Raw genomic sequence first — 22,548 nt, forward strand, 5'->3', positions numbered from 1 at the left:
AGAGACAATGTGTAAATTAGTTGACATGTCTGCGTTGAAAAATGGATATTTCAAATAGAGTTCCTAATCATTAGTTAGTCATTTTTCGTCACGCGATTAATGACGTAAAATGATAATCAAAATATCATAATTTAAAAAACACAGTGTAATTTGACTATCGAAAATGAAAAAACAACTATCGAAACGACGTAAATGATTAATTCCGATAAAAAAACAACTATTAAAACGACGTAAATGACTGAGAAAATGAGTTTTCATTTTAAAAATTTTCTAACATTCTTCCTTTTTTCTGCTCTGAATACGCACGTTTCGGCTATTTACGTTTGTACTATTTCGACTATTTTTTAAAAGTTTTGACGAAACAGCTGAATCGACTATCGTTTTCGTCATTTCTAAAATGATTATGACTATATCGATAATCATTTCCTTTCAACTAGTTGACGTGAATAGTATATGTAAATGACTATCAGTTTAAACTGATTTCGTTGTTTCTTTACACTGACTAGGAACGCTAATTTCAAACATGGATATTTTTCGATTTTCTAAAAGAATTTTTTGAATATTTTCCGAAAGAAAGGGAAAATACTTTCATTTATTCGAAGAAACTGTCACTGGCGATATACAGTGTACTGTGCTCGCATTTTTTTCTCCCAACTTACGAAAATCCTTATTATAACATGTTGCTGAAAATTGCCGAAAGTTGCCGATTTTGGAAATTGGCAATTGCCGGATTGCCGGATTGCCGAAATTTTCCGTTGCCGCTCGTCCCTGATTCGAACTACAATCTCACTAGCTGTTGGAGTTGGTATTTACTTATGACATGAATAAGTAACTGCAAACGAAATTCCATCAGTTGGTTTGAGATTGAAAAAGCCATTTCCGGCGATATGTTGTCATTGTTGTTCAAACAGAATAGAATTCAAAATGTTTGAGCACGATGTCAATATATCGATTGAATTGATGACGATTTTTTTTTGCGATTTGGGGCAGTGTTTAGAAGATCTGAAATAGGTATAAGATGAGTGGGAAAACAGAAATTCCCTAATAATGAAGTTAGATGTTTGAAAAAAAAACAGGAAAGTGGGTTAAAGAGTATGAAGCTAAAGTAGTATGAAGCTAATCTGCTCTATCAAAATTTATTCCAAAAAATTTTAATACTGTGCGCCGAATGCATGGAACTTTTACTCCTAATCATTTGTCATTACTTTGAACGATTCATTCTTTTGGTTGCGTAGCTACTCATTTTCCTTGAAAAGTAACTGGCACCGTGCCAAGTCATTAAACGGTTGGCACCTCCAGAAGCTCTTGAGTGTGCAAGATGGGCGGAGCTTCAATAGTTGGGTCAAGCAAAGCCCTTCGCCGCATTTCTATAAAAGATGGACAAGACACGCCGTTTTCCCATTTTTCCTACTGCTTCTCTTTTCTCATGTGCACCATTATTCCTTCTATTGATATTCTCACACAATCTCACTAGCTAATGTAATTCCGTTTGGTGGATACTAATGCTATGAATAAGTATCTACTAGCGGGATTTCACTAGTTGGTTTAAGATTGAACGCCATTTCTGGCGATGCGTAAGCTTTATTTTCCAAACAGTAATAACCGAAAAGTTTGGCAAAATATCCACTGGCTTGTCGATTGAATTATTGACGGTTTTTTTTACTCGAAAGGGATTTCTTGAGGGGAATTCGGAAACAGGAGTTTCGGAGTCATAAAATATGGAAGGAAGAATTTCAAAGTTTCCAGGATCTCCCATCCTTCTTCCCCGGCAGAATTTGCTGCGTAGCGACTTGTATTCCTGAAACTTGGTACCGTGCCAAGGACAGCGGGGTTTCGAAAGTTTCACAAATTCAAGCCACGCACCTCGTATTCTAAAAGAGCTACAATACAGTGTCTCGAAACCTGGCAGTGTGCCAAGTCGTGTTAGTCCGCCCAGATGTTTTGTTCTTGGCACCACGCCAGCAACACTTGAGTTTGCGAGGTGGGCGGAGTTTTCATAGTTCGTCACGCCCCTCAACCAGTGTCCTTTCATAGATCAAGTCTCTCAATTCTCTCATTATTCCTCCTCCTTCTACTTCCCCTTGTCCTCAGCTGTTTCTGGGGGTTAACGTGTTTTAGATATAAAAGAACCAGCAGATTTCTTTTAGACCTACAACACGTGGACTCCCGGTCAAACTGGCTCACTTTGCAATATTCCATCCCATGTATTCCTATCTGTTATTCTCATTATTCCAACTGTTATTCAAACCTCTATCTCACTAGCTGTTGGAGTTCTGTTTGGAGGATATTTATCCTAATATAAATATACCCAAACTGAATTCCATCAGTTGGTTTGAGATTGAAATTGCCACTTCTGGCGACAAGTCAACTCTATATTCTAAACAGAAACAATCCAAATGTTTAGCAATATATGAGTAACTTGCCGATTGAATTGATGGCTACTTTTATTTTAATGTTTCGGGATAATTAGAGGGAAATTGGGAGGACAAAGGATACTCTCTTAGATTGCTGAAACCCCAGGGGAGGGGTATCATCCCAATTCTCAGAAATTGAAGACACATCGAGATTATCAAGGAATATGTATACATTTCCTATCTGGTAGTTAGTCGAATCCGGAAGTTGATTTCTTTGAAAAAAACGTCGGAAGTTTGATTCTCTTCAATATCCGACGATTCGATTCGGCTCCGCCAGATAGTTATTGATTAGAAGTTTTCCTAGCAGAAGACGTCAAGATCATATGTCCCTGTCTATTTTAAACTCAGTATATACAAAATCTTCTAACCAGCCTTTTAAGAAAGGATAGTTGACAACTGGAACGATTACGGTACCTGTTCCCCCTCTCACCCTTCAATAGTAGCCAACCAAACATCGCCTTTTTCTCAAGTGTTTCTCATTTCGGTTACTGTAGTTTTATTGGATTTTTTGTTTGTCTTTTCTTCAAAAAAACATGAGAAACGAAGGAGAAGGTGGGAAATGTCAATGACCACCTTCGAATGATCATTCGACACAATAAATACTTGAAATGGGAAATAAGAAGGAGTCGGGGGTGAAGGGAAGAAATAAGTCTGGACCACACTTTTAGGAATGAAAAGTTTTATTAAAAACTCAGGATGGCTCGTAGATCACAAAATTCAGTTAGTTTCTAGTCAAAATTTCAGTCTTTTAGATGAAATCTTGCTAAAAGAAGCACACGTTCAGAATGTTAGCTGTTTTGTTTTGTACTGACTAAACATAGTATTTGTCAGTTGCGCTCTACCGAATATCTAGAAATCTGATACCGTATGAGGAGGCGGAAATCACAGGGAGAAACAATCTTTTGAAGTTTTGGTACAGCTCTGTATGTCAGCGTTCTGCTACAGCAATCACTTGGAGTCCAGTTTCTGAAAGTATATTATTTATTCTCTGGTTTTTTCAATCATTCCGCGGTTATCATGGGTATACTTATTCTGAATCGCAACAACAGTGCTACAGTATCCTTGACACCCCGCTATTTCATTTTTTTCATGTCTAATACGCTTCTTCACTCAACGTCCTCCAAAAGACCTACAGTACCCTCTTTTTGTCGACGCAACATTCAAAATATGTTTATGAAAGTCTGACAATGAGAGGCGGTAGATCAAGAGGCATTATGTTTTTACAGAATGAGAGAGAAGTGAGAAAAAGGTATGTTGTGCAATTTGAAGGTTATTTGAAAGAGAAGACAAGAGATTTGAATTGGGAAGCTGGGAAAAGTAGGAGGAAGAGGAAGCCCGATAGGGAAGAAGGGAAGGGATTGGAAACAATTGGGAAGCCTAGAAACCCGAGTCTAGGAAAACTAGTCCTCCACATACTGGGGTGCCCAAAAATATCTGACTATGAGACGTTACATTCCCAGGAGACACACCTCGTACTGTCTCATCTGTCACCAAACACAGTCTCGGGTCTCTGTATCCTCATTCATTCGGTCCGTTTTTTTCCTCTCTCCTCCGCTTGGAAAGAATCGATAAAATGCCACATAATCGAGAACCTGGTTTCATTTTTTGTGCCTATTTGCAACTACTTTTGCTTTTCTTTATTGATCCAATATGGATTCTTGTATTTGTGATATGCCATCCATCGTATTCTTCCTCATTTCTATTGTCACATCAAGCATTTTGGCATTGTTCAATACTAACAATTATTTCCTTTTTATTTGTTTTTCAACCGAAAACCTCAGAAGCAAACCCTGATAATCTGTTTTGGATATTCTGTTTTTCTTTAATAATGTATCTAAGTGTTTTTTGTCATGCCGATGAGAGTATTTTGAAGCATATTAAAAAGAAAGTTCAAAAAATGTCTCATATCATTATTGGACTGTTTGGTATGATTTTATCGGTTTGGATGATAATTGGATGCATTGTTTCAAAGGAGTTCGACTTTTATCGCACAGTGAGTTTTCTTGAAAAGAAAATCTTGAAGATAGAAAACTGGTTCTCTATCAAAATCAATCAGAATGTAGCCGCACTTTTTCGAAAGCTTCGAGACCATGTATCTCAACAACTTTTCTTTCAGACTGTTGGATGCATATATATGTTAAGCATCTGTTCACTCACATTCTCCTATCTCGTTTTTTCAAGTTTCGAAACTGATTATTACATTAGTCTTCTTTCTGCAAGTCAACCATTCTCTGGAATCAAATTGTACGTTGTCATGTTTGGACTTTTCCATTTAATGGTCGGAATCGCCGTTGTTAGTCTTACTGTAAGTTTTTATGGCTTAAAAAGTTTGTGTAAGTCTTCTTAATTTTCAGAGAGCCTGGCCCTTCTGCCTCCTTCTTTTAGCATCATCATTCGTTTTCTGTGCTGATGCATATTCGTGTCTGTTCACTGACACATACATCTTCTATGATCAGCGTCCATTGATGAACAACGAAGAGAATTCAGACAATGAAATCGTTTGCCACGTAGTTGTCAGAAGAATGTACGAGAAAATGAAGAACACAGAAGATTTGCCAAAGATATTCAAATTTGATGATGAAGTGGAGGATTATTTGTATTTGAAGGCGTGAGGTTTCGAGTACTTGACTTGATATTTTGAAGATCTTATTCATTTCTTGGATTTATTTTTGTCTGAATTTATTGAAGGTGTTTCTTACTATATGAAAAGGAGATAATAAAATTTACAAATTATTTTCTTTGGCTTGCTAAATTTTTGTAACAATCAAAATAGGAATGACTCTAGAACCCCCTATACTGAATTGTAACTTTTGACTTCTTATTTGTCTATCTGGTGGTTAGTCGAATCCAGAAGTAGATTCATTTGAAAAAACGGCAGAAGTCGGACACGCGTCAATACAGTATCGACCCATCCACCGATTCGGCCCCGCCAGATGTCCACCGATTAGAATTTTTCCAAGTTTCAGAAGCCGTCAAGATCATCATTCCCTATCTACGCCAAACCAAGTATACCCAGAAAGTTCTGAGAGCCAGCCTTCTAAAAAAGTATATTTCACAAATGGAACGATTACCGTACCTATTCCCCCTCTCTCCCTTCACCAGTTATCGCGTTTCGGCCCGCCCAGTTGGTCTGTTCTTGGCACCACGCCAGCAACAGTTGAGTATGCGAGGTGGGCGGAGTTTTCATAGTTCGGCCGAGGGAAGCCACGCCCCTCAACCAGAGTCTTCTCATAGATCAAGTCTCTCAATTCTCTCATTATTCCTCCTCATTCTACTTCGCCTTGTCCTCAGCTGTTTCTGGGGGTTAACGTGTTTTAGATATAAAAGAAGCAGCAGATTTCTTTAAGACCTACAACACGTGGACTCCCGGTCAAACTGGCTCACTTTGCAATATTCCATCCCATGTATCTGTTATTCTTATTATTCCAACTGATATTCAAACCTCTATCTCACTAGCTGTTGGAGTTTCGTTTGGGGGATACTTATGCATGATATAAGTATACGTCAACTAAATTCCATCAGTTAGTTTGAGATTGAAAATGCCACTTCTGGCGACAAGTCAACTCTATATTCTAAACAGAAGCAATCGAAATGTTTAGCAATATATGAGTTAACTTGCCGTTTGAATTGATGGCTACTTTTATTTTGACTTTTCGCAATAATAAGAGGAAAATTGGGAGGATATATGATGAGCTCTTGGATTACAGGAACTCCAGGTGAGGGATATTATCATAGTTTTCAAAATTTAAGAGACATTGTCAAGGAAAATGTATACATTTTTTTATCTGATTGTTAGCCGAATCCAGAAGTTGATTCCTTTGAAAGAACGTCGGAAAATCATCAATACAATATCGACCCATCCACCGATTCGGCCCCGCCAGATGGCCATCGATTAGAAATTTTCCAAGTTTCAGAAGACGTCAAAATCATCATTCCCTGCATACACCAAAGCCAGCATACTCAGAAAGTTCTGAGCCAGCCTTTTAAGAAAGTATATTTCACAAATGGAACGATTACGATACCTATTTCCCCTCTCACCCTTCACCAGTGATCGTGTTTTGGCCCGCCCAGATGGTTTGTTCTTGCCACCACGCCAGCAACACTCGAATAGGCAAAGTGGGCGGAGATTAAATAGTTCGGCCGAACGAAGCCACGCCCCTCAACCAGAGTCTTTCCAAAGATGAAATCGCTCTATCCTCTCATTATTCTTACTCTTCTACTTCCCCTTGTTTTCTGCTGTTTCTGGGAGTTATCGTGCTTTTGAAATAAAAGAATCAGCAGATTTCTTTTAGACCTATAACACGTGGACTCCCGGTCAAACTGGCTCATTTGCAATATATCGTCCCATGTATTACTATCTGTTATTCTCATTATTCCAACTGATATTCAAACCTCTATCTCACCAGCTGTTGGAGCTGCGTTTGGTGTTTACTTATGACATGAATAAGTAACTGCAAACGAAATTCCATCAGTTGGTTTGAGATTGAAAAGCCACTTCTGGCGATATGTTGTCATTGTTGATCAAACGGAATAGAATTCAAAATGTTTGAACACAATGTCAATATATCGACTGAATTGATGGCGATGTTTTTTTATTTGGGGAAATGCCTGGATCTAAAATAGGTATAAGATCTGAAATAGGTATAAAACATAAAAATTTCAAAGAATACTAGTTTTACAGAAGACTGATCGGGAAATTAGGTTTTCAAAAAACGGGAAAAGTGAGTTAAAGAATTTCTGCCAGAAGTCAATCCTTGACCGAAATTGTAAAACACAGAATTGTATAGATTCCTGTTCTTGATTGAATCTTGAAAACGGATTACAGAATCTCAACAACTTTAGAAGCTCAGAATTAATCTCTGCAGAATTTCGCTTACGCGTATTAACTTTTAGTATGGAGCAAATCTGTTCTATCGAAATTTATTAAATGAAAAAAAAACTAACCATGTGCGCCAATTGGATTGAACGTTTACTCCTAATCATTTGTCAGTAGTTTAAACGATTCTTTTGGTTGCGTAGCTACTCTTTTCCCTTGAAAACCTACCTGGCATCGTGCCAAGTCATTGAACGGTTGGCACTGCTCCCGAATCGTTTGAGTTTGTGAGATGGGCGGAGCTTCGATAGTTGCGTAAAACCAAGCCACGCCCCTTCGGCGGATTCCTATAAAAGATGGACAAGACATGTAGTTCTCTCATTATTCCAACTCCTTCTGTGCACCGGTGTCGTTGTGTGTTCTCACTGCTACATGTATTCCTTCTACTGATATTCTCACACAATCTCACTAGCTATTGTAATTCCGTTTGGTGGATACTAATACCATGAATAAGTATCTACTGGCGGGATTTCACTAGTTAGTTTGAGATTGAAATGCCACTTCTGGCGACAAGTCAACTCTATATTTGAAACAGAAACAATTGAAATGTTTAGTAAGATACACGCTGGCTTGCCGATTGAATTGATGGCTACTTTTATTTCAACGTTTTGGGATAATAAGAGGGAAAGTGGGAGGACAATGGATACACTCTTGGATTGCTGAAACTTCAGGATAGGGGTATCATCACAATTTTCAGAAATTGAAGAGACATCGAGATTGTCCACGGAGATGCATACACTTTTTATCTGGTCGTTAGTCGAATCCGGAAGTTGATTTCTTTGAAAAAACGCGGAAGTAGGATGCTCTACAATACAGTATCGACCCATCCGACGTTCCGATTCGGCCCCGCTAGATAGTTATCGATTAGAAGTTTTCCTAGTTTCAGAATCATCCTTCCCTGTCTACGTCAAACTCAGTATACACAGAAAGTTCTCTTAAGAAAGGATAGTTGACAACTGGAACGATTACGGTACCTGTTCCTCCTCTCAACCATCACCAGTGGCCAACCAAACATCGCCTTTTTCTCAAGTGTTTCCCATTTCGGTTACTGTAGTTTTATGGGATTTTTTGTTTGTCTTTTCTTCAAAAAAACATGAGAAACGAGGAAGAAAGGGGAAATGTCAGTGACCACCTGCAAGTGATCATTAGACACAATAAATACTTGAAATGGGAAATAAGAAGGAGTCGAGGGAAGGGAACAAACGGATCTGGACCACACTTTAAGGATGACCAATTGGGTTAAAAGCTTAGAAATACTCGTAGATCACAAAGTTTAGTAATCACAGGGAGAAGCAATCTCTTGAAGTTTTGGTAAAGCTCTGTATGTCAGCGTTCTGCTACAGTAATCCCTTGGAATCCAGTTTTTGAAAAAATTTTCTTCTCTGGTTTTTCCAATGATTTAATCTGTTTTAGAAGAGATTTCCCCAAATTTTTGACGGCGATCTAACTTGAGAGCAAACCGCCTCAGTGATATACTTGTTGTGAGTCCCAACGACATTGTTACAGTACCCTTCACAATCCGATATTTACTTTTTCTCAAATATAATAGCCTTCCTCACTCAACGTCCTCCAAAAGACCTACAGTACCCTTCGTTCATCGACGCAGCATTCAAAATATGTTATTGAAAGAGTGGCAATGAGAGGCGGTAGATAAAACGGCATTATGTTTTTACAAAAAGAGAGAGAAAAAAAGGTATGTTGTGCAATTTGAAGGTTATCTGACAGAGAGATTATCTGACAGAGGTTGTGAGAAAGAGAAGAAAAGATATTTGAATTGGGAAGTTAGGAAAAGTACGAGGAAGAGGGGAGACTGATAGGGAAGAGGGGAAAGGATTGGCAACAATTGGGAAGTCTAGAAATCTAACTCTGAGAAAACTAGTCCTCCACATACTCGAATACGTGGTAAGTATGATATTGACTTTGGCCGTTTTGAGTTGAAATTGTTCAACTTTAATTTTCAAAAAATGCTTAATTATTCGAGTTTTCAAAAAAAACGCTCAAATTGCTTGTTTTCGGAGGAATTTCCAAACCAAAAATCGAAAAATACTAGTTTTTGGTTCATGACCTAGAAGCCCAGTTCGACCGGCAGTTGTTTTCATTTATGAAAACGCAAGCCTTCAAAATGTAGAGTTTTTATAATCTAGCATTATTGAAAAACCAAAAAACCTCGTCTCTTAAAATTGGAGCTCCTTGTAAGTTCTTTTTTTAAACCGAACACGACCACCCACTGCACTGAAACCCTCAATCGAATGACCAGAACGTAACCTTTCGTTCTCTTTTTTCTCCCGAATTTCCCCTATCTTTTCTAATCTTTCCCCTCACTTCTTATCTGTCTTCACTATCGCTAACATCTGATAAAAAGAGACATTTCGAATTTCAAAAGTGAAAAAACTAACAAAGTGTCATTGCTACGGAATCAAATTAAAAACAGTAGACACTGCGAAGAAATAATGGAGTCTGATAGCAACAATGCAAAAAATCAAGGAGAACCGGTGAAAGAGTGAGTGGGAGATTTGAAGGCGGGGTGTGGTGCAAGTGCGCTCTACGGAGAAAAAACTTAGAGGAGGCGTCTCTCAGTGGAGAGTGGAGATAGAAAAATTTTGAAATCAGATACAGAATTCTCACGATTTAAGCTTTATAAGCATATATTTTAAGATATCAGTTTCAAAAAATGGAGTCACGAAAGGGAAGCGCATAGAGAACAAATTTGAGGCGGCGTAATAATAGAAGCGCATGGAATCCGCGACCGCTGTTTGTATAGCTAGAATGCTAAAAATTTGAAGATTCCATATTAGTTTTCACACTTTCATTACCTTCACGCTGCGCCGAGATACGTCCCTTAAAATTATGATCTACGAGTTCCACAGTGAAGCACTTTTCAAATTCAGAGACAAAAAACCAGTGAATGGAAGTAGAAAATCGGGTCGAAAAGCGAAAGCACCAACAGAGGAATCCAACAAAAACAACCTCCCAGCAGCCCTTCTTCCCAAGTTTCCATCTCAAAAAATCTTGAAAAAAAAGTCATCAGATGATACGATTGAAGTGGCTCCGATGGTGACACCAGAGCAAATTCCATTCACTTATGACGATGAAGATAAGGAAAAGGCTGAAAATCATTGGGAGGAGCCAATGTTGGTGATTGATGAGTTACAGGATAATGAGAATGAATTGGAGAGACAAATGCAACAGTTGAGGGAGGTAGAGATGCAGGAAGCGGTGCATGTCTCACCAGTGGATCAGCCGTCTGTGGTAGGTGGCCTAGGTTTTGCATTTTGGCGGCCACGACCGTATTTACTATTTCACATACTTGCAAACCGGCCCGACGCGTAACTCGCTTCAAACTCACTTTTATAAGCTGAAAAATATACCAAAATGTAGATCTCGGCGAGTTCTATGTTCGTTACTTACAACGGGCCGGTTATCGGATCGGTAAAGACGTATTGCGGTCAGTTGTGATATTTTTATATCATAATGTATGCGTTACGGCGAGTTCACTTTCATACTTCAAGAATTTTTTAATTCGGTGCGCAACCCGCTGGAAGCGAGTGCCGGAAAGTTTGGTCAGTGAAACGGCCAAAAAAAATTGAGGGCCGTAGCCTATCAACTTCTGACGAGTTGATTTTCCACGTTTTGATGGTATTTTCTATCACTTTTGATATATTATTCAATAAATTCGAGAAAATACGGCAAATATTGATAGAAAAACACTAAAAGCTTTCGAAAATAGCCCCAGAAATAGCAGCATACTGAAATAACACATTTTATTGATGTGAAATGTTTACTTCGAAGTCGATTTTCTAGGCTACGGCCCCCAATTTCCTTCGGCCATTTCACTGACCAAACTTTCCGGCGCTCGCTTCCAGCCGGTTGTGCACCAAATTAAAAAATTCTTGAAGTATGAAAATGAACTCGCCGTAACTCATACATTTCGATATGAAGACTTCACAACAGACCACAATACGTCTTTCATGTGGCGCGGGCCGGGAAAGAGTGCAAAAAACCAAAAAGCTATTCTAGCCAGGCCCCTGCCACATCAACGAACCGTAGTAAGGCACGGACATAGAACTCGTCGAGATCTACATTTTGGTATATTTTTTACCTCAAAATATTGCGTTTTAAGCGAGTTCGGCCTGTTTTGCAAGTATGGAATCCTGAAATACTATTTCAGGATTCCAATGCCAAGAAGTCATCACAACCCGAGAAACCAGCGGTCCCTGTCGACAGAAAAGTCGATAAACCGAGTGGACGTGAGAAGAAAAGTGACAGGATGAAGAATAAGAAAGAGAGAAGTCTGTCGTCGGATGAGAAGAAATCAGCGGGCGAGAAGAATCCGAATCCTGTGATGTTGAAAAAGAAGGCGTCGGCAGAAAATGCGAATTCAGATGAGGTGATGAGAAAAAGTGCGAGAAAATCGAAGAGACAGAAGAAGTCGGCGTTCAAGCCAGTCGTTCAGGTAATTCAACATTCTCCGATTTTCTTTTTTTCCAATCCGAAAATTCCAGAAACCCGGATGTCCCCCTTCTCAAGGACCTACATCAATCTACCAAGTTGTCCCAGCGTGTCCCAAAACGGATCGCTCTCTGAAATTGCCGATCGCCGAGCAGAAGTCTTATGATGATCGTGGAAGAAAAGCCAGAAGAGATCCTCAACCACCGGCACCAAAACCACCACCAGCCAAATCACCGCTTCCGAGTAACGCAGCGTTGACGGCTGGAGCTCAGGCTCAAGGCGCACAGGGACCTCCAGGTGCTCTGGGAGCTCCAGGCCCTCAAGGAGCGCCGAGGAAAAAGATTGCATTTATGAAGAATGTCTTGAAAAAGACAAAGTTTTGGAGACGGGCGGATTGTGTTGCTGATCCGTAAGTTTTTAGGGTCGAAGAGACGCAGGCAGCGAGAGTGTCTCGTTGTCTGTGTCTCTCTTGCGCTCAACAGTAAGAGAGAAGCAGACAGTTAGAGACTCTAGCTTTCTCAGTCTCTCAGCATACGGAGACGGCGAGAAACTCTCATTGTCTGGGATTGAAAATTGAATGATGAAAGCACGCTCTTTATCTCGGTGCAGCGTTGCGATGGAAAAATTTTGAAGACAGGTTCTGAATCCTCGCATCATCAGCTTTCACGTCACGTAACTTATGGAATAGGGGAACCATTCAAAATAGGTAACGGATCCGAAATTTGCATAAAAAGAAAGCTGATAACGTGAGAATTCTAAATATGTTTTCAAAACTTCTCTAGCTCAACTTTGAACGGAGTTATGTTCGCTCAAAGTTTCTAACAGTAGAGCGCGCTTACATCACTTTTAAAACTGACTTTCTGCTACAAGAGAGACACAGACAGTTAGACACTTTAACTTTCTGAGTCTCTCAGCACCCGCCCATATGGTTTTGAAAGCTCCTACTGTAATTTTATAGTAACCTAAATCTAAATCCTTTCAGATCCCAAGAAATGCTCACAAAATTGTACGTGAAGCCGGATTACGACACCATGAACCCATATGATTTTGTTCCGGACCTTCAAGAATGTCAAATCTACGAATATGATATTCGTAAACGACTCGTTAATACTTGTTGCGGAAGAGACGAGGTCTTCATCAACAAACGTCCTTTCTGGTTGAATCGAACCGCCACTGACGTCATTCCGAAAGTTCGAATTCAATTGCACCGCCCGTTGAAACAAATGTACCTCGGGAACCCGGCGAGTGTTCTTCCAAAACTTTCAAGACCTGAAACGAAGTATGAACCGTCGACTGTTCCGTTAGAGATGCTGGTTGCACTCGATCCGATGTTTGGAATAGATTTAAGTGGGAAGACGCCGAAGGAGAATGAGTTGAATCGGGTGTGTGCGAACACTTTTCACGCGACAATTCAATTTGAGATGGAGAAACAGGCATGGGATAAGTTGGTGGGTTAGAGATGACTGTTTTCACAATAGAGCGCACTTTCTATTTTCAGACCGAACAGGGGAAAAAAGAAGCTGTGAGGATGAGAAAGCTGCAGGAAGAGATGGATAACCTGGAGAAGCAGAAGAAGCTGGGGAAAAAAATTTCTTCTTGTGAGGATCTTAGGAGAGTGTCGTTCAAGGCGGAGGGAGAATTGCATTTGAATGTTTATAATCGGTACGTTTTCACAAAACTGAGAAAACGCGCTCTACTGATACAGTACCGTGCAGTAAGATATTCCTTTCTAAGCTGAAAACAACAAACTTTGAGAGGGTGTTACGCTATCACTGATTGTCCCACCAAGTAAAGTTTTTAATGGAACGTGTAGAACAAAGGTATTGCTTCATTTTTGTAGTTGACAACTTATTTGTACGGGCACGCCCTAGAGAGTTATAGTCATTTTAAGGGGACATTTCAAAAATCTCTATTTTCTACGAGAAATTACTTTGTCGAAATGTAACTCTCTAGGGAGTGTCCGTACAAAAAAGTTGTTAACTACAAAAATGAAGCTCCACTTTTGTTCTGTATGGTTTATACATCATTTACTATGTGGGACAATCAGTGATACCGTAAGAACCTCTCAAAATTGGTCATTTTCAACTGAAAAAGAGAAAATTGTAATCTTACTGCACGGTATTAGCTCGGCGCAGTGCTTACAACTGCGCTCCACCGAAATCCCCGTGAAAAATGCATCTTTTTCTCTGAGTCTCTTAATTTCGCACACAATTTTCTTCTGTTTCGGTTGAGCGCGGTGGGGGGGGGGGGGGCTAATACTGTAAGCGTCGGGGGCTAATACTGTAACTGGACACAGCCAACGATACTCTGTCGTCGTCTGCGTCTCACACTCTCGATATCCGATAAAGCGCAGTTGCCCCAAAAAGCCGTAGATCAAAATGTTAATTCCAGAAAGCACCGCTACAAGACAGTCCCTCCATCCGGAGAAGTCAAAGAATCAGGCCGTTTATTCGCCCGCCCACTCTACACTAAAATCGGTTCGATGAAATCAAGAAAACGGTCTCAATCTCCGTCTCGATCCCCTCTCCAATCATCTTCATCTACTTCGGTTCCATCCTCTGCTTCTTCAACGTCCACGTCTCCGGCTGATACGAAGAAAATTTGAGAAAAGAAAACCATTGTTTATTAGTAGTTTTTGTACTTTTTTTTTAGTGGAGAATAAAGAGTTTTAGAGGGATTTAGAATTTATTCATTTTTTCGTGAACTCCCTGCGGCGATTTCATTTTGATGAATAAGATAACGAGAGGCAATCATTCCTACTCGATTAGAAAACCAACTCACGAACAACTTACGGCGAAGAAGAATAAAAGAAGAAAAGAATGCCGGGAACTTATAGAACAACAGACGAAATTACTGCGCAGCGACTTGACGATGGAAGAGATGTAAGTTCGCTCCATTGCAATCAAGAGAGACACAGACGACGAGAGTGTCTAATTGTCTGCGTCTCTCTTGTGTGGGAGTGGTGTAAGTGCGCTCTACTGGCAGAAGCTTTGAGTAAGCGTAACTCCGTTCAAAGTTGAGCTAGAGAAGTTTTGAAAACAGATTTAGAATCCTCTCATTATCAGCTTTCTTTTCATGCAAATTTCGAAATAGATTATAGCTACCGTTACCTATTGTGGTTCCCCTATTCCACAAGGATGGTTCCCATATTCCATAAGTTACATGACGTGAAAGCTGAAAACGTCAGAATTCTGAATCTGTCTTCAAAACTTTTCCAGCACAACATTGCGCCACGATACAGAGCGTGTTTTCATCATTCAATTTTTAAACGCAGACAACGAGACCTTCGTGTCCTATCCTGAAAGTTATCAATAGAGCGCAATTACTAACTTGGTATTTCCAGATACATCTCAATCTGGAGAAAATGGCTCTTCTAGCATCTGGAGCATTCTCGAATGTCTACGCTGGAGTTGCAAGAACGCAATCGAATCATCAGTTGGATATTGCGATCAAAAAGACATGGCCACGTCACAAAGGAGCGCCGATGGAAGTGAAAATATTAGGAATTCTGGGAAAACTGAAGCATAAAAATGTGGTTCGACTACTGTACAGTTACCAGAAGGCTCACGAAGATCGTATCTGTCTTGGATTGATATTCGAGTGTATTCCAACGAATCTCCATCAATTTATGAAGGAAAACAATCGAAAAATCGATTCGGTCGAGATCAAATTGATCACGTGGCAACTGTTTCGTGGTCAATCGCATCTTCAGAAGGCGGGAATTTGTCATAGAGATATCAAGCCACAGAATCTTCTGTATGACACTAAGACGGGTCTTCTCAAGATTTCAGATTTCGGATCTTCATCGATTCAGTCTTCGAGAAGTGCTCAGCCGAGTTACCACGTCACTCGAGACTACAGACCGCCCGAGTTGCTTTTTGGATCGAAGCACTATGGAAGTGAAATTGGTGAGTAGGCGGTGGAGTCGGGGAAAACAGCAACGAGCTAAATATACCCACATTTTTTGGAATTTTGGGTTCTTGCTATTGATTTTTTGTAATTTTTTATTAATTTCCACTCAAAAATTCGAATTCCCGCACAATCTTACTCTTGATTCTCAATGGAGCGCATTTGCATTTTTAGTTCAAAAAGTTTCAGTTAAGGGGCTCTATTCAGAAATCCATCAAAAATCGACTAAAAGTTTTCAAAATTTTGAATTCCCGCTCGATTTTTGACGGATTCTCAATGGTGCGCATTTGCATTTTTTATCGGTGTTAGACTAAATTTGGGTGATTCTGACCGAAATTTTTGGAGATGTCAACTGAAATAGCACGCGTGGTCCGTTGTGTTATTTTCTGTCGGTCACATACATACTGGTTCGGTTTTTTCCAGTCAACATCTGAAAGTTTCTAGACATTTGGTCATGCGGATGTGTATTCGGAGAACTCCTCAAAGGCGGAATCTTCTTGGCTGGAAAGTCGGCGACGAATCAAGAGGAGATCGTAATGGATGCGATCGGAATTCCAACGAGAGATGATTTGAGTGCAATGAAAGTGAGCAGTTCGAAATATAAGGAGATCATGGAGTCGTATCGACCGGATCACTCGAAAGTGACCGCCAATTTCACGTATCTCTATCAGCAGACTCCAGTGAATATGAGGGAGAGAAAGAGTTCGGTTTTCAATGAGGTACTTTGAACCGTTTCGGAATTTTTTGAAATTTGAATTTCCAGAAAGTTGGTCTAGAAGATATGAAAGCGGCTACCGAGTTGATACGACAGATTCTGGTTTACAAGCCGGAGAATCGTCTCTCCGGATTGGAGCTTCTGAAGAGCACATTCTTCTCAGAGGTATTAGCATGACATACGTCTCACAACCGCGCTCTACCGAAATCAAAAAAAATTCGTGCGAAATTGAGGGACTCGGAGAAAAAGATGCATTTTTCAAGGTGATTTCGGTGGAGCGCAGTTGTAAAAACTGTGCAGAGCTAATGAGTAAAACTGTACATTTTTTCTTCATTATAACCGAATTTCCAGATATTCGAACCCAAAAAACTGCGGTGGAATCGAGAAAAAAGTTGCGTGACATCACAAGATTTGAGAGATGTGGAGCAGGGCGATCTGACGACAACCTACCGTAGCAGCCGCAGTCGCAGTGGCAGTCGCTCTCGATCTCGATCTTCGTCTCGTCGTCGTTCGATTTCAAGAAAACCAGTGAAAGGAAGAAGACGTAAAATTGGAAGCAAATCGGTTCGTGCTCGCAGCTCCCGTACTCGTTCTCGATCTCGATCTTCGTCTCGTCGTCGTTCGATTTCAAGAAAACCAGTGAAAGGAAGAAGACGTAAAATTGGAAGCAAATCGGTTCGTGCTCGCAGCTCCCGTACTCGTTCTCGATCTCGATCTTCGTCTCGTCGTCGTTCGATTTCAAGAAAACCAGTGAAAGGAAGAAGACGTAAAATTGGAAGCAAATCGGTTCGTGCTCGCAGCTCCCGTACTCGTTCTCGATCTCGATCCGTTTCTACTGCCAGAGAACCAAGTCGTCGTCGCGTTCGTCGTGTTCGCTCTACAAAAGAGAAATCTCGCAGCAGAAGTCGTTCAGTCTCATCTCGTCGCTCATCCAAGAGAAGCGTATCAAGACGTTCTTCTCGCCGTGCCACTCCGAAACCAAAAGGAAAATCTCGCCGGGCAGCTCGCGAGACTTCAATCCGGAGTTCAAGCAGTCGCAGTAGCAGCCGTAGTCGCAGTGGATCTCGCCGTAGATACGGAAATGTCAAATCCACGAGAAGTCATCGTATGGGATCTCATTGTGGATAAGCAGAGAAACAATTAACCAACTAACCCATCAATAAACATTCGAGACGGTCGAGTGAATTACCGCTGAAAAAGAGAACTATTCTTGCCTAACTACAAGTTGAAATGAATTTGTGCACGTACAAATGTTTAGATTTTGAAAACAATATTCAATGCACAGAGTGTTCTAGGATACTGGTGAGCAAGTGCGCTCTAGTGATAAACTTGCTCACGAGGGATACGGTAGAAGTTGACTCATATTTTCGGTTTCTTGTTAGCTCGGCACAGTTCTCACAACTGCGCTCCACCGAAATGCCCTTGAAAAATGTATCTTTTTCTCTGACTCTCTCAATTTCGCACATTATTTTCTTTGGTTTCGGTAGAGCGCGGTTGTAAGAAGCGTGCCATACGATTAAGTTAATCAAAGCTTTAAGTAGAATATGGCCTAACTTTTTCACTTATATGTTTCCAGGCAATTGTCAACCGCTGTGAGAGCCACGCCAAGCATAATTTTTCTGTGTATTTCAAGTTTTGTTCTGTTTCGTAGATAGATCAAACATAGATCTCCAATTTTGTAGATCACAATCATTTCGTCGTATGCGCCGTCCATGGAAACATATGGCCTTTTGGAAGTGACTGCTCCTTGACACTATTACGAAAGGTTTGCTTATGGCCAATGGAGCTTGTACGACTCTTCCTGATTGAGCTGCATCTTTTCAAAGTTTTACTTTTTCGGATCTTGCAAAAAACCATACTTGCAAACTGAGCTGGCGCGTAACTCGCGTCAAACTCAAGATTATGAGTTGAAAAATATACCAAAATGCAGGTTTCGACGAGTTATGTTTGTGTCCTACTACGGGCCGGATAGCTATTTGTTTATATGCCATGGACAGGGCTAGAATGGCTTTTTGGCGGTTTTTCTCGAGTCGTTGCAGCAAGTTACGCGACTCCCTATAATGTTTTACTTTTTAAAATTTATATATTTGTATAGAACAAATCTAGGACTACATTTTTACAGTTGACAACTTTTCATTAGCTCCACCCACTTTCGAGATATGCGTCTTTAAAGATTGCAGCTTTCTCCTCGCCGGGTCTGCAGTTACCATCTTTAAAAACGCATATCTCAGAAGTGAGCGGAGCTAGCAAAAAATGATTAACTGCAAAAATGTAGCCCTGGTTTTGATCTACAAGATCAACATAAAATCAATAAATTTGGGCTGAAAATAAAAATGTTACAAAAACTCGAAGTCAATTTTTTGCAAACATTTTTAATTTCGCAATTTTTAATGGCAAAACCCCGTGGCAGCCTTCGTTCAAAAAATAAATTTATACAAAATTGAACGTGACATGATTCTAATATTTTGTTGTTGATTTCCACGTTCCAATGCTAATTTCCCTCTGATTTCACAAGAATTCATCCATTCCCAATATTTCACTTATTGTGTGCTGACGAAGATCTTCGAGAGATATAACAATGAAGTGAGTCGTGGATTCTGAAGACTAGAATCCATGTTATTTTCAGAAAACAACATCAACCGGGGCCCAAAAAATCACCGAATACGAAAACAAACAATAAACGAAGAGAAGCGGAATGTCGAACCGAAGAGAAAACAGCCATCGGTGGACCGAAATCGAAAGCGATTCCACCGAAAAAACAGCCGAGTAAAGCGTCGATTAGTGCCGATAAGAAGGGATCTTCAACAGATGTTAAACTGACAAAAAGTAAATCAAACGTGAATACAGCATACGATAAAACAGTGACCGAGGAGAAGGAGAAGCCGAAAAAGAAGGAGAAATGGTCGGGAGAAGAAGCGGCGTGTAAATTCACAAAGGCGTTGAATTCGGTGAATATGAAGGAGGAGTACGAGGAGATTCAGAAGATGTCGGTTCAGTCGGAACGGTGCAAGATTTGGCAAGCACACTCGTCTCGGAACAGGAATCCGGATTACAAGTGTTATGATGATAATCGAGTTATTGTTCAGATGTGTAAAAGTGATTATATTAATGGGACGAAGATTAATGTGCCGAATGTAAGTTTGTAGATCAAAACTATATCTCCATTTTTGTAGTGGACAACTTTTTGATTGCTCTTTAGTCTTTGAGTTAGAGAGGCTTCTCCAAATGTGAAAATGAAAACGCGCTACTTTTGAAGGCGCATATCTCGAAAACCAAAAAAGCTATCAAAAAGTTGTCAACTAAGAAAATGAAGAACAAGGTTTGATCTACATAAATATACAAAAGTTAAACCGATGAAAGATTACTAAGTTCAGTGAAAACCCTTTAACTTTGAGAGCCCAGACAAGAAAAAAGTAGGCTTTCATCGGTTTAACTTTTGTATATTTATGTAGATCAAACCTCGATCTTCATTTTCTTAGTTAACAACTTTTTGATAGCTCTTTTAGTTTTTGAGATATGCTCCTTCAAAGGTGGCACGTTTTCATTCAGAGCAGCCAACTTTGAGTCTTTCTATCTCGAAAACTAAAAAAGCTATCAAAAAGTTGTTAACTATGAAAATGAAGATCGAGGTATGATCTACGTAAATATATAAAAATTTAATAATGAGACCTTACCGTGTGGGCTCTAAGAGGTTTTCACTGCAAATAGGGATCTGAAACTGGTAGGAATCCAAACCATGTTTCGGATTTGAAATCGGTTATGAACGACCGGAGTTACGGTCATTTTAATAGGGAACTAGCCGCCATTTTTACTAAAACTCTTGTATCTCGCTTCATTTTCTATGTTCACAAAATCTGAAACTTGATTCAGAATTCTCACGTTTGCAGCTTTGTAGTGATATAAAATTTGGACATCTGAACACAAAACCAGACACACAGACAGACACTGAAACCTACTGCAGATCCGATTATACTATGCAGAGTTTGGACATGTCTGTCTGTGTGTACGGATCAGGCTTGTTCGGAAAAAAAATTCGGAAAACTTTCCGTCAGAAAAGTTTTCCGAAAAAAGTCGGAAAATCGGAAAAATCGGAAATTCCGATTTCCGATTTTGAACAAGCCTGGTACGGATGTCCGGATGGCTCGAAAGTTATATTTTCCTGAGAGATGAAGTTTCAGATTCTGTGTAGGTCAAAAATGTTTTGAGTTATAGCGATTTCAGCTTGAAAAACTTGGTTCAGAGACCAATTTCTGTTTCAGTTCGCTCCCCTGGTCTACCTAATCCAACTTCCAAAAGTGGAGACTGTCGACGCGGTGGAAGAATTCTGGAGAGTCATATTCCAAGACCAATGTCAATCCCTTCACATCATCGCCCGTTCAGATGAACTTCAGAATCCGGGAATCGAGAAATTATTCGCTCAAGAGTCGGGTGCCTATCTCTATGCCAACGGATTCTTTATCAATACTCGGAAAGTTGAGAAGAAGGATAGCGGGAAGGCGGATGTGTTCATCGTGGAACTTCTTCCAGAAGGATGTTCGAATTCTGTAATGTGCACTGTCTATATGCACACTTATTGGAAACAATTTACTGGTCCCGATCGATTTGGAGCTCAGATTAAGGCGGCTCAACAGATTGCGAAGAATGAACATGGAACCTCTCCAACTGTAATTGCTTCTGTGAATGGAGCAGGCAGAAATGCTGCTCTTCTTTCGTTGGCGGTCGTTGTGGATCAGTTGACAAAAGGGAAGGAGCCAAAGGTTGGTTTGGAGAGCACCCGCTCATAAAAGTTGTCAACTAAAAAAATATAGACCTTGAAATTCTCTACATTTTTATATAAATTTCAAAACCTAACGACACCATTGGATACAGTAATCCGCCCTTCTAACTTCATACGTCGGAAAGGTAATGACGCATGTTTTTTGGGATGTTTGGCTGTGGTAAACAGATGAAATTTCATACAGCATCCACCGATTTCAGCCGAACATTTTCAACGGAAGTAAGGAATTCCGCACAGCTCTGACCTCGACGAATTTTCGAAAATTTCAGACAAAACTTGTCAAATCTTGGTTCATTTTGAAGCTAGACAAAATTTGAAAACAGATTCAGAATCCTGGCATCTTCAGCTTTCCACTCATATCAAATTCCAGGACATCCGGCCATCCAGCCACACAGACAGACACTCCTTGAGCTCTCCCACCTAAATAGTGTCTGTCTGTGGGTCTAGAATGTCCGGATATCCTGGATTTGATATGTATGAGTTGGAAGCTGAAGACGTGAGGATTTTGAATCAGGTTTCAAATTTTTAAAAAGTCTATGACTTGTCCAATGCCAATGACTTGTCAAGGGTCCAAACTTTGACCCCGTTTTTCTCGAATACCAGACGTCGAGAGCAAAAGCTGAATACATATTTGGAATCAACGTTTTCTCAATTTTCTAATGATATAGGTCACGCCCCTTTTCTCCAAAATGACTCCATGACCTTCCCTAGTAAATCAAGAACTTGCAGATCAACGACATTGTCCGCACTATCCGAGAGCAACGCCCTCTATCAGTCGATTCGTTTCCCCAATACATTTCTCTGTACCTGGCGACCAATTGGCTTATCAAAGCGAAAGTTTCCAGCAACAACACGACGGAAGACATGATCTCCAGAATCAAGAAATTCAATGAAAAAGCGACACAATCTGTGCCGAACTCCACGATGAAGCATCCGACTGAAGGTGAGTCAGAGCTTAAAATTGTGGAAAATTTGAATTTTTTTACTTTCAGAATCGTAGATCTTTTGACGTCTTCACTCCCAACTGTATCCTTTATTTTTCGGTTCTTCTCACTTTCATGGAATAAATGATCTCGACTTTGTAATTGTTCCTTGATGATTTTTTGGCAGAAATTAGAGAACTTTTATGAATTTTCATGGATAGAACAGACCAAGAATAGAACTTCATGTCTGTAGTTGGCAATTTTTTTGTACGGACACTCCCTAGAGCGTATCGAGAACGTAATTTCTCCCTTAAATCTTCCCGTTTCAGTGCAAAATAGTGCCATTTTTGAGCTGTCGTCTTAAAATGATCATAACTCTCTAGGGAGTGTCCGTACAAAAAAGTTGTCAACTACAGACATGAAGTTCTACTCTTGTTCTGTATGATCATGTGAAAAGTTATTTTGTGGGACAGTTAGTTCTACTATGA

At 40.1% G+C, this 22,548-nt stretch overlaps 4 protein-coding genes across 4 annotated transcripts; all 4 read left to right on the top strand.

The window, feature by feature from the left end:
* Positions 1 to 4,311: 4,311 nt before the first annotated feature.
* GCK72_000771 (uncharacterized protein) lies at positions 4,312 to 5,026 on the top strand (the record flags this gene model as incomplete). Its single annotated transcript, XM_003109143.2, has 3 exons — positions 4,312 to 4,407; positions 4,531 to 4,719; positions 4,769 to 5,026. The coding sequence occupies 3 exons, from the start codon at positions 4,312 to 4,314 to the stop codon at positions 5,024 to 5,026; spliced, it is 543 nt and encodes a 180-aa protein (XP_003109191.2).
* Positions 5,027 to 10,134: 5,108 nt separating this feature from the next.
* GCK72_000772 (uncharacterized protein) lies at positions 10,135 to 14,341 on the top strand (the record flags this gene model as incomplete). Its single annotated transcript, XM_053722671.1, has 6 exons — positions 10,135 to 10,536; positions 11,456 to 11,740; positions 11,790 to 12,145; positions 12,719 to 13,184; positions 13,235 to 13,398; positions 14,128 to 14,341. 6 exons carry the CDS (start codon positions 10,135 to 10,137, stop codon positions 14,339 to 14,341), a joined length of 1,887 nt encoding a protein of 628 aa, XP_053591316.1.
* Positions 14,342 to 15,100: 759 nt separating this feature from the next.
* GCK72_000773 (uncharacterized protein) lies at positions 15,101 to 17,488 on the top strand (the record flags this gene model as incomplete). Its single annotated transcript, XM_003109230.2, has 4 exons — positions 15,101 to 15,644; positions 16,090 to 16,364; positions 16,409 to 16,525; positions 16,712 to 17,488. 4 exons carry the CDS (start codon positions 15,101 to 15,103, stop codon positions 17,486 to 17,488), a joined length of 1,713 nt encoding a protein of 570 aa, XP_003109278.2.
* A 1,450-nt stretch (positions 17,489 to 18,938) lies between these two features.
* GCK72_000774 (uncharacterized protein) lies at positions 18,939 to 22,137 on the top strand (the record flags this gene model as incomplete). The annotated part of the gene is made up of 5 exons (XM_053722672.1): positions 18,939 to 18,943; positions 18,987 to 19,494; positions 20,620 to 21,117; positions 21,867 to 22,080; positions 22,130 to 22,137. 5 exons carry the CDS (start codon positions 18,939 to 18,941, stop codon positions 22,135 to 22,137), a joined length of 1,233 nt encoding a protein of 410 aa, XP_053591317.1.
* Between the last annotated feature and the right edge of the window lie 411 nt (positions 22,138 to 22,548).

This window comes from Caenorhabditis remanei, chromosome I (genome assembly GCF_010183535.1).
Source record: "Caenorhabditis remanei strain PX506 chromosome I, whole genome shotgun sequence".
NCBI lineage: Eukaryota > Metazoa > Nematoda > Chromadorea > Rhabditida > Rhabditidae > Caenorhabditis > Caenorhabditis remanei.